This window comes from Ctenopharyngodon idella, chromosome 21 (genome assembly GCF_019924925.1).
Source record: "Ctenopharyngodon idella isolate HZGC_01 chromosome 21, HZGC01, whole genome shotgun sequence".
NCBI lineage: Eukaryota > Metazoa > Chordata > Actinopteri > Cypriniformes > Xenocyprididae > Ctenopharyngodon > Ctenopharyngodon idella.
In genome coordinates, this window is record NC_067240.1 from 21,033,046 (window position 1) to 21,045,989 (window position 12,944).

General features: G+C 36.9%; 2 protein-coding genes across 4 annotated transcripts in view; one reads left to right on the forward strand and one right to left on the reverse strand.

The window, feature by feature from the left end:
* Window positions 1-203: 203 nt before the first annotated feature.
* slc13a2 (solute carrier family 13 member 2) lies at window positions 204-10,405 on the forward strand. Its single transcript, XM_051876605.1, has 12 exons — window positions 204-400; window positions 1,671-1,799; window positions 5,290-5,426; window positions 5,504-5,736; window positions 6,294-6,477; window positions 6,739-6,861; window positions 7,203-7,412; window positions 7,532-7,665; window positions 7,764-7,900; window positions 8,974-9,135; window positions 9,285-9,422; window positions 9,557-10,405. Exons 1-12 carry the CDS (start codon window positions 284-286, stop codon window positions 9,692-9,694), a joined length of 1,842 nt encoding a protein of 613 aa, XP_051732565.1. The 5' UTR covers window positions 204-283; the 3' UTR covers window positions 9,695-10,405.
* A 561-nt stretch (window positions 10,406-10,966) lies between these two features.
* unc119b (unc-119 homolog b (C. elegans)) overlaps window positions 10,967-12,944 on the reverse strand; it is a 39,079-nt gene continuing 37,101 nt past the window's right edge. For all 3 annotated transcript variants that reach the window (XR_007927031.1, XM_051876620.1, XM_051876621.1), the window contains one exon: window positions 10,967-12,412. Coding sequence is in view for 2 of the 3 variants with exons in the window: in XM_051876620.1 (XP_051732580.1) it covers window positions 12,300-12,412 (113 nt within the window). In the remaining variant the exon portion in view is untranslated. The remainder of the gene's footprint in view (window positions 12,413-12,944) is intronic.

Here is a 12,944-nt window from a genome sequence, read left to right on the forward strand (position 1 = left end):
GTGCTTTTAATAAATTCATTAGTCAGTGTTTCAACAATACAATGAATTGCGGCTTTAGAAAAAGATAACAAAAGGGTTAATCTTTTTTGTTTGCCATCTCTTTTACCTTCCCCTCCTTCTTAGCCCTATTTACCCTCCCCTTGTTCACACAGTTAATGTTTAATTTTTCTTATGTGACGATGACTATAAACACATTGATCGCGCTAGACCTTCTTTGCTGTGCTCACATCATCAGCACTCCATCCACAACACACCTGACATCTGCAGCCGAGGGCCAGAAGACATGGGACTTCCAAGGATTCCGTTAGTTCTACGCTGGATATGGCTTCACAGAAACTACCTGATCATCTTCATCACCCCTCTTCTTATATTGCCCCTGCCACTGGTCCTCCCAACTCCAGTAAGTGCTTTTCTGCAGGAGTATTTTGTGGAAATGTTCTGCAAAGCTCTTGAACATGTTAACCAAAATAGTTTCTTTATGCATCTGCATTTTGTGTATGTGAATTTTTAATAGCCAAATGACTGAAATATGACAATGTGACATCAGAACATTTAAAAAGCAGCTGAATGATGGCAGAAACACTGCTCTTATTTATGATCTGTGGAGATCAGGATTGACACTATATTTACACAGCTTGCGGAGGTCATCCACAAGTCACAAACAAAGAAAATGAAGCAAGGCCAACACTTACACAAGATCTTGAGACCAGGTTACTCTGACCTTGAGAACTACAGCTGAAAAAATAATGCACAAAACTCTATTCTCTATTTGAATCAGTTATTGAAATTGAAATGGTAATAAAAAGGAATTATCAGACATTTAAGACCCCCTAAAGTGGCTAAACTATTACTATATCAGTGTTATATTTTGTATTTCTTTAAAACACACACACACACACACACACACACACACACGCACACACACACAATCCTTCATGCACCACAGTACTTTCATACTCTTATTAAAATGTTTATATTTATTAAAATTATTTAAACCCATAATTTATAAAGCCTACTGTATCATATTTAAAACGCAAAATTTTAAGGCCTCTAAATGATCAGATCTAAACTTTGCCGAAAACCCTGTTGTACACAGTCTACTACATGCCTTCTGCCCTCTGATTGATAATTCATAATTAAGTAAGTAAAAGGCCTTTTAGTATCATTTTAAAACTGTCCATCTTCAGGTCATGTCTTTTTGCTGTGAAATCTTTTCTGTATTGCAAATCATCATTGTATTGCCCTTTACAGGATTTACAGGGTTAAACACATAATACTGCCTTTTCTCTAGTGATAAAATTCCTCCATAAAATAAAAGCATCCATAAAAGTAAATGAATTAAAAATTGTTTATAGTCATTTATGGTCAAGGGTAACTTTTATCAGCATTCTGAGAACCATAGATGTGTCTTAATAGGTCTTCAAGAGATACAGGTTTGACCCCTGGTCCCTTCAGTAGATGAAAAAGATCATAATCAAATCCCACCCTTTCCTCCCCTTTGACAAGCTAAGATGAGAGGATTGCCATAGACCTGAGATTACATATTAGATGTGTAATGCATCTAATTCCCATCCAATAATTCTCTTCTACAGAAATGTGTCCTACTGCTATACGTGAATAGGTGATGTATTCCCTTACCTTTTGACACATATGACTATTCTCTTCTTCAGGAGGCAAGATGTGGTTTTGCAATCATCCTAATGGCGCTGTACTGGTGTACAGAGTGCATGCCGCTGGCCGTCACTGCCTTGCTGCCTGTCGTCCTCTTCCCCATGATGGGCATCATGGAGTCTGGAAAGGTATTGTTCAAAGAAAAAATTCCATGATTAGCATTTTGTATTCCTACAAATTCTTAAAATACTTAAGAAGTATCTCTATCTATCTATCTATCTATCTATCTATCTATCTATCTATCTATCTATCTATCTATCTATCTATCTCTAAACATAATGGGGAAGCAAAGTACTCACATAATTGTTTATAATAAATATGCATAGTTATCATTAGAGTTATTATAAGAGATGATCAATTATATTATAGTGGTCACAAGCACAAAAGACATGGAAAACATGGAAAACTACTACTAAAGTAATGACTGATCACAGGCCCAGAGAGATTTACCTACATCAGCATGAGATCTATTTGTACAAGTGTTATCTTTAATGATTTGAGAACTTTATGGACCATAAAAAAAAGCGGTTTTTATGAACACCCTTGGAACATTTCACTAGACAGACTGTAATATATCTTTATATTCCATATCTTTCCATCTTTAAAGAGAACTGACTGATTTTAGACACTCAGGCTAATGAGTCTGTCAATAAAGAAATACAACCACAGCACACTGTGTTGTAACGTATCCCACAATGCAATGCTCTGAACTTGAATTTCCATCTACTGAATGAATGGTTTTGAACATCTTGACTTTCTTTCTCGGATTGCCAACAAATTTTTACACAAAATTGGATTAAAAAATCTTATTTCTAAGAGGTTTACTTTATACTACTTTTTTGAAACTACATTCCCTATTTTGACTATCAAAATAATCAATTTATAAAGTGTATAAAGTGAATAAAAATAAAGTGTTACCTAGATTTTCTCATATTATTTCCATCAAAGTTTTGTGAGGGAATGCAGTTTTTTTTAGGGTTAATGCAAAAGTTTTGTATGAGAACACAAGCATTTAAATATATTTTTTCCTCCCTTCTCAATTTTTTCCCCCATCATCATGTCCCTTTAGTGGCTCCATAGTACACACTGTGTAGTATATAAAAAAGGATAGAACTGCATTTTAAAGTCAAGTCACCTTTATTTATATAGCGCTTTTTACAATGTAGATTGTGTCAAAGCAGCTTTACATTGATAACTGGTACATTATTTGGCTGCACAGCAGCTCTTAAAAGAATAGTGTCAATGCAGGCAGATCAAAGCACTGTTGAATATCAAATGTCAAGTCAAATGTCAAGTGTCCCCAACTAAGCAAGCCAAAGGTGACAGCGGCAAGGAACCCAAACTCCATCAGGTGACATCAGGTGGCAGACAAGTGGCAAATAGGTGTTTAAATGGAGAAAAAAACCTTGGGAGAAACCAGGCTTAGTCGGGGGGCCAGTTCTCCTCTGACCAACAGTGCTTTGTTACGATTCAGGTAGCTATCATAAGTCCGACAGGATCGCAACATTCAAAGTATTTATTCCAGTTCCATCCAATTGAGGATCGTATTCATCACGGCTGTTGAGGAACTGTGTCGTGGCTGTCGTGTCGATGAGGCCCTCAGAGTGGATGATCTAGTTGACTCAATCTCTGCTGATACTTCAGGGCTGCGTTGTGGTCGTGTCAAGGCGCAGGTCCTTGGTCTCACCTGGATACGGCCTGGATCCGGTTGACTACGGTGAACCTCGGGATAACCAGAAAGACTAATATTAGCGTAGATGCCATTCTTCTTCTGATGTAACAAGTACATCAGGTGTTATAGGAAGTGTTCCCGGTTCCGGCTGACCTAATTTATGCAGCCTAATAATCCTTTAACAGATTTGAAAATATAAATTGGTAATGTGTTATGTATGCCAGGTTAAAGAAATGCGTTTTTAGTCTAGATTTAAACTGACAGAGTGTGTCTGCTTCCCGAACAATGCTAGGAAGATTGTTCCAGAGTTTAGGTGCCAAATAGGAGAAGGATCTACCGCCTGCGGTTGATTTTGATATTCTAGGTATTATCAGCTGGCCTGAATTCTGAGATCGCAATAGACGTGAAGGACTATAATGAATTAGGAGCTCGCTCAGGTACTGGGGAGCTAAACCATTTAGTGCTTTGTAAGTAATTAGCAAGATTTTAAAATCTATACGATGTTTAACAGGAAGCCAATGCAGTGTTGACAGAACTGGGCTAATATGGTCATACTTCCTAGTTCTAGCTGTAGTTTATTTATCAGGCGAGCAGAACAACCACCCAGTAGAGCGTTACAGTAATCTAGCCTTGAGGTCATGAACGCATGAACTAACTGTTCTGCATTTTTCATTGAGAGCATATGTCGTAGTTTAGATATATTTTTAAGATGGAAGAATGCGGTTTTACAGATGCTAGTAACATGGCCTTCAAATGAAAGATTGGTATCAAAGAGCACACCCAGGTTCCTAAGAGACGACGAAGACTTAACAGAGCAGCCATCAAGTGTTAGACAGTATTCTAGGTTATTACGTGAAGAAGTTTTTGGTCCAAAAATTTGAATCTCTGTTTTTTCTGAATTTAGTAGTAGGAAATTACTGGTCATCCAATTTTTTATATCAGCTATGCATTCTGTTAATTTTGTGAATTGGTAAGTTTCGTCAGGGCGCGAAGAAATATAGAGCTGAGTACCATCAACGTAACAGTGAAAACTAACGCCATGCTTCCTAATGATATCTCCCAAGGGTAGCATGTACAGAGTGAACAGCAACGGTCCTAGTACTGAGCCTTGCGGTACTCCATATTGAACTTGTGATCGATATGACATCTCTTCGTTTACTACTACAGACTGATAACGGTCAGATAAGTATGATTTGAACCATGACAATGCAATTCCACTAATGCCAACATAATGTTCGAGTCTATTTAAAAGAATATTGTGATCAATAGTGTCAAATGCAGCACTAAGATCCAGTAACACTAATAGAGAGACACAACCAAGAGCAAATCATTAGTAACTCTAATGAGAGCAGTCTCAGTACTATAGTACGGTCTAAATCCTGACTGGAAATCCTCACAGATACTATTTCTTTCTAAAAAGGAACATAGTTGTGATGATACTACCTTTTCTAGTATTTTTGACAGAAAAGTGAGATTTGAGATCGGCCTGTAATTGACTAATTCTCTAGGATCAAGTTGTAGTTTTTTAATAAGAGGTTTAATAATAGCCAGCTTAAAAGTTTTCGGTACGTATCCTAGTGATAAAGATGAATAGACGATATTAAGAAGAGGATCTATAACCTCTGGAAGCATTTCTTTCAATAGCTTAGTCGGTATAGGGTCTAACATACATGTTGTTGATTTTGATGATTTAACAAGTTTAGACAATTCTTCCTCTCCTAAAGCAGTAAATGAACTGAATTTTTCCTCAGAGACACTACAATGCACTATCTGACGCGATACTGTAATAGACGGTTGCATGGTTATAATTTTTTCTCTAATATTATCAATCTTGCAAGTAAAGAAGTTCATAAAGTCATTACTGCTGTGCTCTTTGGAAACATCAGAAGTTGAAGCCAACCCATGTTAACCAGAGCCAAATATGAGTGTGTTACTTTGTCTTTCAGGTGTGTGTTCAGTATCTGAAGGACACCAACATGCTGTTTATTGGGGGTCTGCTGGTGGCTATAGCCGTTGAACACTGGAATCTCCATAAGCGCATCGCTCTGAGTGTCCTCCTGATAGTTGGAGTCCGGCCTGCTTTGTAAGATCATACTCAATTAAATTTTACGCGTCATTTCTTTCTCAATCACACACTCACCTGTTTGTCAACTTCTGCAGGCTGATGTTGGGGTTCATGATCGTAACGGCCTTCCTCTCCATGTGGATCAGCAATACGGCCACCACAGCCATGATGTTGCCCATTTCTCAAGCTGTTCTTGAACAGCTCTGTGCCACAGAAGCAGACTCTGATGAGAAAGAGCTGAGGGAAGGCCAAGATAATCAAGCGTTTGAGTTGACCGAGGTCAACATCAAACATCCTTTGGACAATGTCTCTGGAGACAAACCCAACGGTATGTCTTTTATTTTATTAGTTCATAATGTTAACCTGTACATTATCTTAAATATCTCACAAGACTTCAATGTATTTACAAATGTATCATGTAATTTCAGCAAATGAGGTTTTGTTACATCAAACTGTTTAGGTTTCAAAACATTTCTAAAAAACCAATGAACCAGTGTCTAATATATGATTTTAACTTATCTCGGGCTAGTTTTATAATGTAGGTTCAGTGTTTATTCAATTATTTGTAGATTAGACTTTCATGAACATTTGCAACTAGATTGTCAGATTCGAGTGAAATGACAGTACAGCCAGTGTTACACCAATTCTGTGACCTATCGAATTCTGTGATCGTAGTAGACGCTGTTGCAACCCTAACCCTAACTCCAACCCTACCCCTACCATCACTATAGCACCTACTACGATCACAGAATTTGGTGTAACACTGGTTTAAGTCGCCTGAATGAGTGCGACAATATACAGCATTTCCACTATTAACCAATCAGAATCAGTGGAAATAAAGCGCAGTCTTTAAACTTACATCCCACCTGTTCTTAATCTTGACAGACAATCCAGATCTGAAGGCAAGATTGGATACACTCTCTGAACTCAGGAGGAAAGAACGTGAAGTGAAGTACCTTCATCTCTTTAAAGGAATGAGTCTATCTGTGTGTTACTCCGCCAGCATTGGAGGAACTGCCACCCTAACGGGCACCACACCAAATCTAATTCTCAAGGGCCAGATGGATGAGTATGTTTGTCAAGTATTCTCTTAGGACTCTGATCTGTATTGTGTATATATAAAAAATTATTTAATGATAAAAGAATTAATAAAAATAATTTTGATAATAAATATTATAATTATTAAAATATTTTTCTCTCAAAGTTGAAAACTTTGTTTTTTTGTTATACATTGTTGTGCACACAATCTGCTAGACCTACAGCATAAAAATGTGCATTCAGTATTGGAGCCAAATTATAAAATGCACACACATTTGCACTTTTTTTACAGGATTTTTCCAGAAAATCATGATGTGATCAACTTTGCCAGCTGGTTCGGTTTTGCCTTTCCTAACATGGTGTTGATGCTTGCTCTGTCTTGGCTTTGGCTGCAGTTCATGTATTTGGGCTTTAAGTGAGTAACTTGCATCCTTTAAATACAGCATCCTAGACATACAGAAAGTGTTATTAGTTAGAACAGTGATTCTCAACCCTTTTGACTCAAAGGGTTACTATTATTAATTACTATATTAAACTATAATTTTCATGTTGATTGTATGTATTACCACATAATTTAATTTAAATAATTACATATTATCAAATTAAATAATTTTAAGTCACCTTGTGGCCCCCTTGAAAGTTTGAATTGTGTAGATGTACCTAATGGAAAAGGCTGGGCATAATGTTAAATCTGAAGTTTTTAAGGTAGACATCTGAGGTTGGTTTAAGGAGTCTCTTCATTCCATGTTTCCCCAGTTTTAAAAAATCTTTTGGCTGCGGTTCGAAGAACGAGGGAGACAAAGATGCTTACGGAGTGATGAAGAATGAATATAAGAAGTTGGGTTCGATGTCTTTTGCTGAGGGCGCAGTGCTTGTCATCTTTGTGATCCTGGTCATCCTGTGGTTCACACGAGAACCAGGCTTCATGACAGGCTGGGCTACTGAGCTCTTCAACAAAAACGGACAGTGAGTACACTTCACCCAAAAACTTATAGGAATAGTTTACTTTTAAATAAATAAAATGAAAAGTTCTGGATATGAAATGCATATGAATTTCTTCCGATTTTCTCTTTGTCTCTGTAAAGATATGTCACTGATGGTACCGTGGCCATTTTCATGTCAACCCTGTTCTTCGTCATTCCATCTCGGATAGACTTTCTCTATTCAATCAAATCGCATGATGAACGGGATGAAGAAGCTGAAGGAGCTGAGCAGGAAGGTAAGATGGTTCTGCCTTCAGAGTATTCGCACATAATACTGTGCTATCAGTTTAAACCAGGTCTTAAACCAGAGCTATGGTCCATCTGTTTTATAAAGGAGAAGCAAAACAGGAAAAGAAGAAGAAACTGAAGGGTACGCCCACTCTACTAAACTGGAAGGTTGTGCATGATCGCATGCCCTGGAACATAGTCCTGCTCCTGGGGGGAGGATTTGCCTTGGCAAGTGGAAGTGAGGTAAGAGGATGACAGAATAACACATTACAATGGCAGTAAATGTACATTCTTTACATGCATTATTCTTTTATGGAATTATAGTTAAAAGTAGATTTTTTTACATTCTCTGAAGAAAAGGAGAAATAGTGCTACTCTCCCATGCAAAACATTCCACCACAATGCTGGGGAGATTTGGATGGCTAGGGTGTTTTTATTGATTTTTATCATGTGTAAAATTACAAAAGTTGTGTGCTGATGTTGAATAATTCTACTAACTGTAAGTAACTTTGCAACTACTCATTCTACTAACCCTAACCTAACAATCTACTAATACTCTAATGAGAGTTAGTTGACTTAGTTGCAAAGTTACTTACAGTAGAATGTCTAAAGTGGACTGTCGACAATAGTGGATTATCGATCCATTAACTTAATTTAAATGCTATACACATACACACATATTACAGGTCAAAAGTTGGAATAATTAAGATTTCTTAATGTTTTTGAAAGAAGTCTCTTATGCTCACCAAGGCTGCATTTATATGATCAAAAATAAAGTAAAAACTGTAATAATGTGAAATATTATTACAATGTAATTCCATTAAATTACATTGAAAAGTGACCGTAGAGAAATTTATAATGTTACAAAAGATTTCTATTTCAAATAAATGATTTTGAATTTCATATTCATCGAAGAATGCTGGAAAATGCTGGTTTCCACAAAAACAGCTGTTTTCAACACTGAAGATAATATGAACCATTAATAATTGTGCAAAAAACAGTAATTGATCATAATTGAGGACCAAATCAGCCACTGTTATTTTTACTGAAGAACAAATAAGATCATAAATCATGTAATTAAAATACACATAATTGCTATCTATTGATACTCCTAGTTTGTTAATAAAAAAGTTTGAAAACAATTCAATGATTAAAATATGTAAAGGTGACCTACTGTACATGAGGGGGCCTCCGATTATTGTTTTTAACATTGAGAGGCCTGGGAGTCATTAGGGTTTAGTACCACTATTTTAATTTAATTTAATTTTTTTATTTTATTTTATTCTAAAATAAATGTTTTCTTAATATTTGTGTAGGAGTCTGGACTATCGCTGTGGTTGGGTCAAAGCCTGGCCCCTCTGCAGAGCATCCCACCCTTCGCCATCTCTCTGATTTTGTGTTTGCTGGTGGGAATGTTCACAGAGTGTTCCAGCAACACAGCCACCACCACGCTTTTCTTGCCCATTCTTGCCTCTATGGTGAGTACACAGTATACAGAAACCTACCAAACAAATTCTACAATATAAATTACACACATTCATTCCTCCTAAAAGTGAATTTCGAAGCTGAAGTGTTTAACTTGCTAACAAGTATGGAAGTGGTAATAATCCGTGGTCTCTGATCTCAGGCCACAACCATCGGGCTCCATCCTCTCTATGTGATGCTGCCTTGCACGATTAGTGCTTCGCTGGCATTCATGCTTCCCGTAGCCACTCCACCCAATGCCATCGCTTTCTCTTATGGCAACCTCAAAGTCTTGGACATGGTATGGTTGACCACATTTTACATGAGTTTTGATGTTCCATTGCATAAAGTTTAAGTGGGAAATGTGAAAATTCATTTTGGGGACACTGTATATGGAAAAATGAGTGGATAATTGTATTTTTCTTCTGTCTGAAGGCAAAGGCGGGCTTCATTCTCAACATCATTGGCATTCTGTGCATCAACCTCGGCATCAACACATGGGGAGCGGCCATGTTTAAGCTAGGAACCTTTCCCGCATGGGCCAATGCCACAAATACCACAAATACACCATGAACATCTTTACAACTAATTCCTTTGGTGTAATGAGAATACTAAAGGGAAAGAAAGGGGGAAAGGAAGCTAATCCAAAAAAAAAAAAAAAAAGTACCATCATCATATACACAAGTGTCAGTATGCAGTGTTAGAGTGTGTATAGCATCCATCCCCTCATCAGTGCCCTATGGAGCAAAAGCTTAGTTTTTCTCAAAACCTCTTAAGAGTATACCTTTTCAAGCACTGTATGAAGTGGTTGGTAAGGATTTAGAGCCTCTATTTAGTGTTAGGAATTATGTATCACTTATTTACATCTTTAAAGTCACTCAAGTATGAGGACTTTTTAAATGTGATTTGGCTCCATGTAGCGCTTTTGCTGCCCCAATGTGGGTTAAATCTGATCTAAGTTCAGGTTTATACAGAACCTTTTTTCTACATACTTTGTGGCTTTGGTTTTCACAAGTAGGTTTTCTGGTCTTCCATTTGTGCTGGTTCACGAAATTTAATTTAATTTATAGGGTCTGGATAAGACCTTTTATATTTTAGATCCCTTTTTGGATCACTGCCTATTTAATATATTTTAATACACAGTTGAATCATAAATTTTAATTTGTTAAGTAGCATAGTTCAAGACATCCCCTTAATTAGAAGTAATATAAATACTTAAATGTAAACTTCTCAGCATTTTTCAGAATGTGTTTTTTTTGTCAAATAAAACTAATTTTGTGCAAACTTGTGAGAACTTTTCTTTACAGTACCTACAGCAGCAATATTGATGATAAATGTATATTTAGTATATTTTAAGGATTAGTTCACTTCAAAATTGTCCGATATCATTGTTTTACTTTTTTTTTTTTTTTTTTTTGTAAAGGGCGTTTGGCTTAATCTTTGCATGTTCGCTTTGTAGACACTGGATCGGTACTTCCACCTACGTCATGCATGACCTTTGTAACGTGATTACGTCATGCGTGCGGATCGCAGAGCTAGTGCAAGATGAGCATTTGTGGTTAAAAAGTATATACATTTTATTTTATTTTTTTTAAGAAAATGACCGATCGTTTCGCTAGATAAGACCCTTATTCCTCGCCTGGGATTGCGTAGAGCCCTTTAAAGCTGCACTAAAACTGCAGTTTGGACCTTCCACCCAGTGAACCCCACTGAAGTCCACTATATGGAGAAGAATCCTGGAATGTTTTCCTCAAAAACCTTAATTTCTTTTTGACTGAAGAAAGAAAGACATGAACATCTTGGATGAAATGAATGGCTTTAAGAAAAAAAAGACAACTTCAGTAGTTTCCAAAAGAAAATCAACATATACATTTATTTCTTTTATAAATAAAGCTGTTACATGTATGACTAGAAACATTTTTTTTCAAGTTATTCCTCCATTTTACACACTTACACAAGTCCTGAACGCCTCCTTCATTCATCAACCAAAAATAGGTTCTCTTTAAATCATTCTTCTAAATGCACTTTTTGCACTATGAACACAAGGATCCTTGGATAAGACGTTAAATCTAACCTCTGCTATGTGCACTAAACAGCCGTGAGGGGCTGGCTCACTGGAATGTGTGATGGAGAGATGAAAAGAGGCGCCATCTCTTGATCTCTTTGAACTACTTTTCTTTATACAGCTGAAAACATATTTCTTTCCTTTTGTTTTTCACAAAGACAAAAAGAAACCACATGAACCAGAACGTTTGAAATGTCAAGGCTTGTTACGTGTGCCGTGTTCCCTTTTCGGCATACGTTTTTTCACAAACGTTGTTTTATCTACACAACCTCTTGTTCACAGCATGATTTATGTATAATCAGGATCTAATGAATGCAAAAGTTCCTAGTATCCGCAGATCCATGACAGATGTGCACCATGAACTCCTTTTAAATTTATTTGACTTCATTTTTTGCTTGATTTTTGTTTTTTTCCAAACAAATAATCAACATCTCAAAATTAAGCAAGTTTGTTCACGTATCAAAATATATCTAATGCAACACAAATCTATCAATTATGTCAAGGTCTCACCATAAAGTCATATTATATTCCATTTAGGATGAAAAGTTCACAAGTATGAAAATTCTGATGTAGCTTATTCTGACAGGGAAAGTAATACTCAACATCAACAATATATAATGGTCTTATCTGTGTTAAACTGTGAGGACGGCCCACTTAGACGCCCCCCTCACACACACACGCACGCACACACGCACGCACGAGATGAATAGCAACACCTAAGTACCATTCACATTACAGCGCCTTGCCCATAAAAAACATGGGACTGGAGTGAATTTGCTCATGTTTGGGGTAAGTTATAAAATATAATATAATATAATATATATATATATATATATATATATATATATATATATATATATATATATATATATATATATATATATATATATATATTTGCTGATGTGAACAATGGCAGTGTGAAATCAGAGTAGGATATGTATGCATCGGACAAGACCTTATGAGACGACTAGATTTCAAAAACAGGCATGGCGCACTGCAGGTGATCGTCTATGACACTGATTCGAGGAGGGCGTGACTGCTGGACAAAGACATGTGATTGGTCCTTAGGTCTGTCAGTCAAACTCTCTGCCTCAGTCCCATCCCACTGCTGTCCTACGGGCCTCCGCTGTATGAGTAATCTGCTTTGTTGTGCATGACCAGCTTGTTGTCCACAAAGTAGAAGCTGTCGGACTGCGTCTCGTAAGGATGGAGGATCATCTCACGTACTGAAATAAGAGAAAGCACGTCAGAGAGCTCAAACCACTGCTGAGATATGCAGATAATGTGAATTTTTTAATGAAGTGATACTCTAAATAAGAAAGTGGCGGTAAATGTCTAAATGAGTAAGTCATTAAATCATTCATTCATTCGATTCATTCAAACGGCTGATTCATTCAGGAATTAAATAAATGGCTCTTTTTAAGAATGGGCCATTGAATCATCGGTTCACCCAAATGATTCGCTCAATACGCAAATTTATTAAGAAACAAAATGTCGTGGCTGTGTCCGAAATCGCCCCCATACCCTTAAATAGGGCAGTATTTGAGGAGACAGACATTTGCAGTGGTGTCTGAAACCATAGTGGACGTTATCGAGTGCACTCATTCAAACCCACAATATTGAGTGCACAACCGATGTACATTCAATGGCTAGAGAATACCCATAATGCCCTGTGAGAGTTGCGTGCCAAAGGAATTCCTGCATCTTGCCAGAAGATGGTGCCTGCAGCTGAATCATCCTTCCATTTATTTCCCAAAC

Excerpts from the sequence above, each read along its gene's own strand:
- slc13a2 (XM_051876605.1), top strand. The coding sequence starts at position 284 with ATGGGACTTCCAAGGATTCCGTTAGTTCTACGCTGGATATGGCTTCAC. Across the intron at positions 401-1,670 it reads CACTGGTCCTCCCAACTCCA|GAGGCAAGATGTGGTTTTGC; the intron begins GTAAGTGCTTTT and ends TCTCTTCTTCAG. Across the intron at positions 7,901-8,973 it reads CCTTGGCAAGTGGAAGTGAG|GAGTCTGGACTATCGCTGTG; the intron begins GTAAGAGGATGA and ends ATATTTGTGTAG.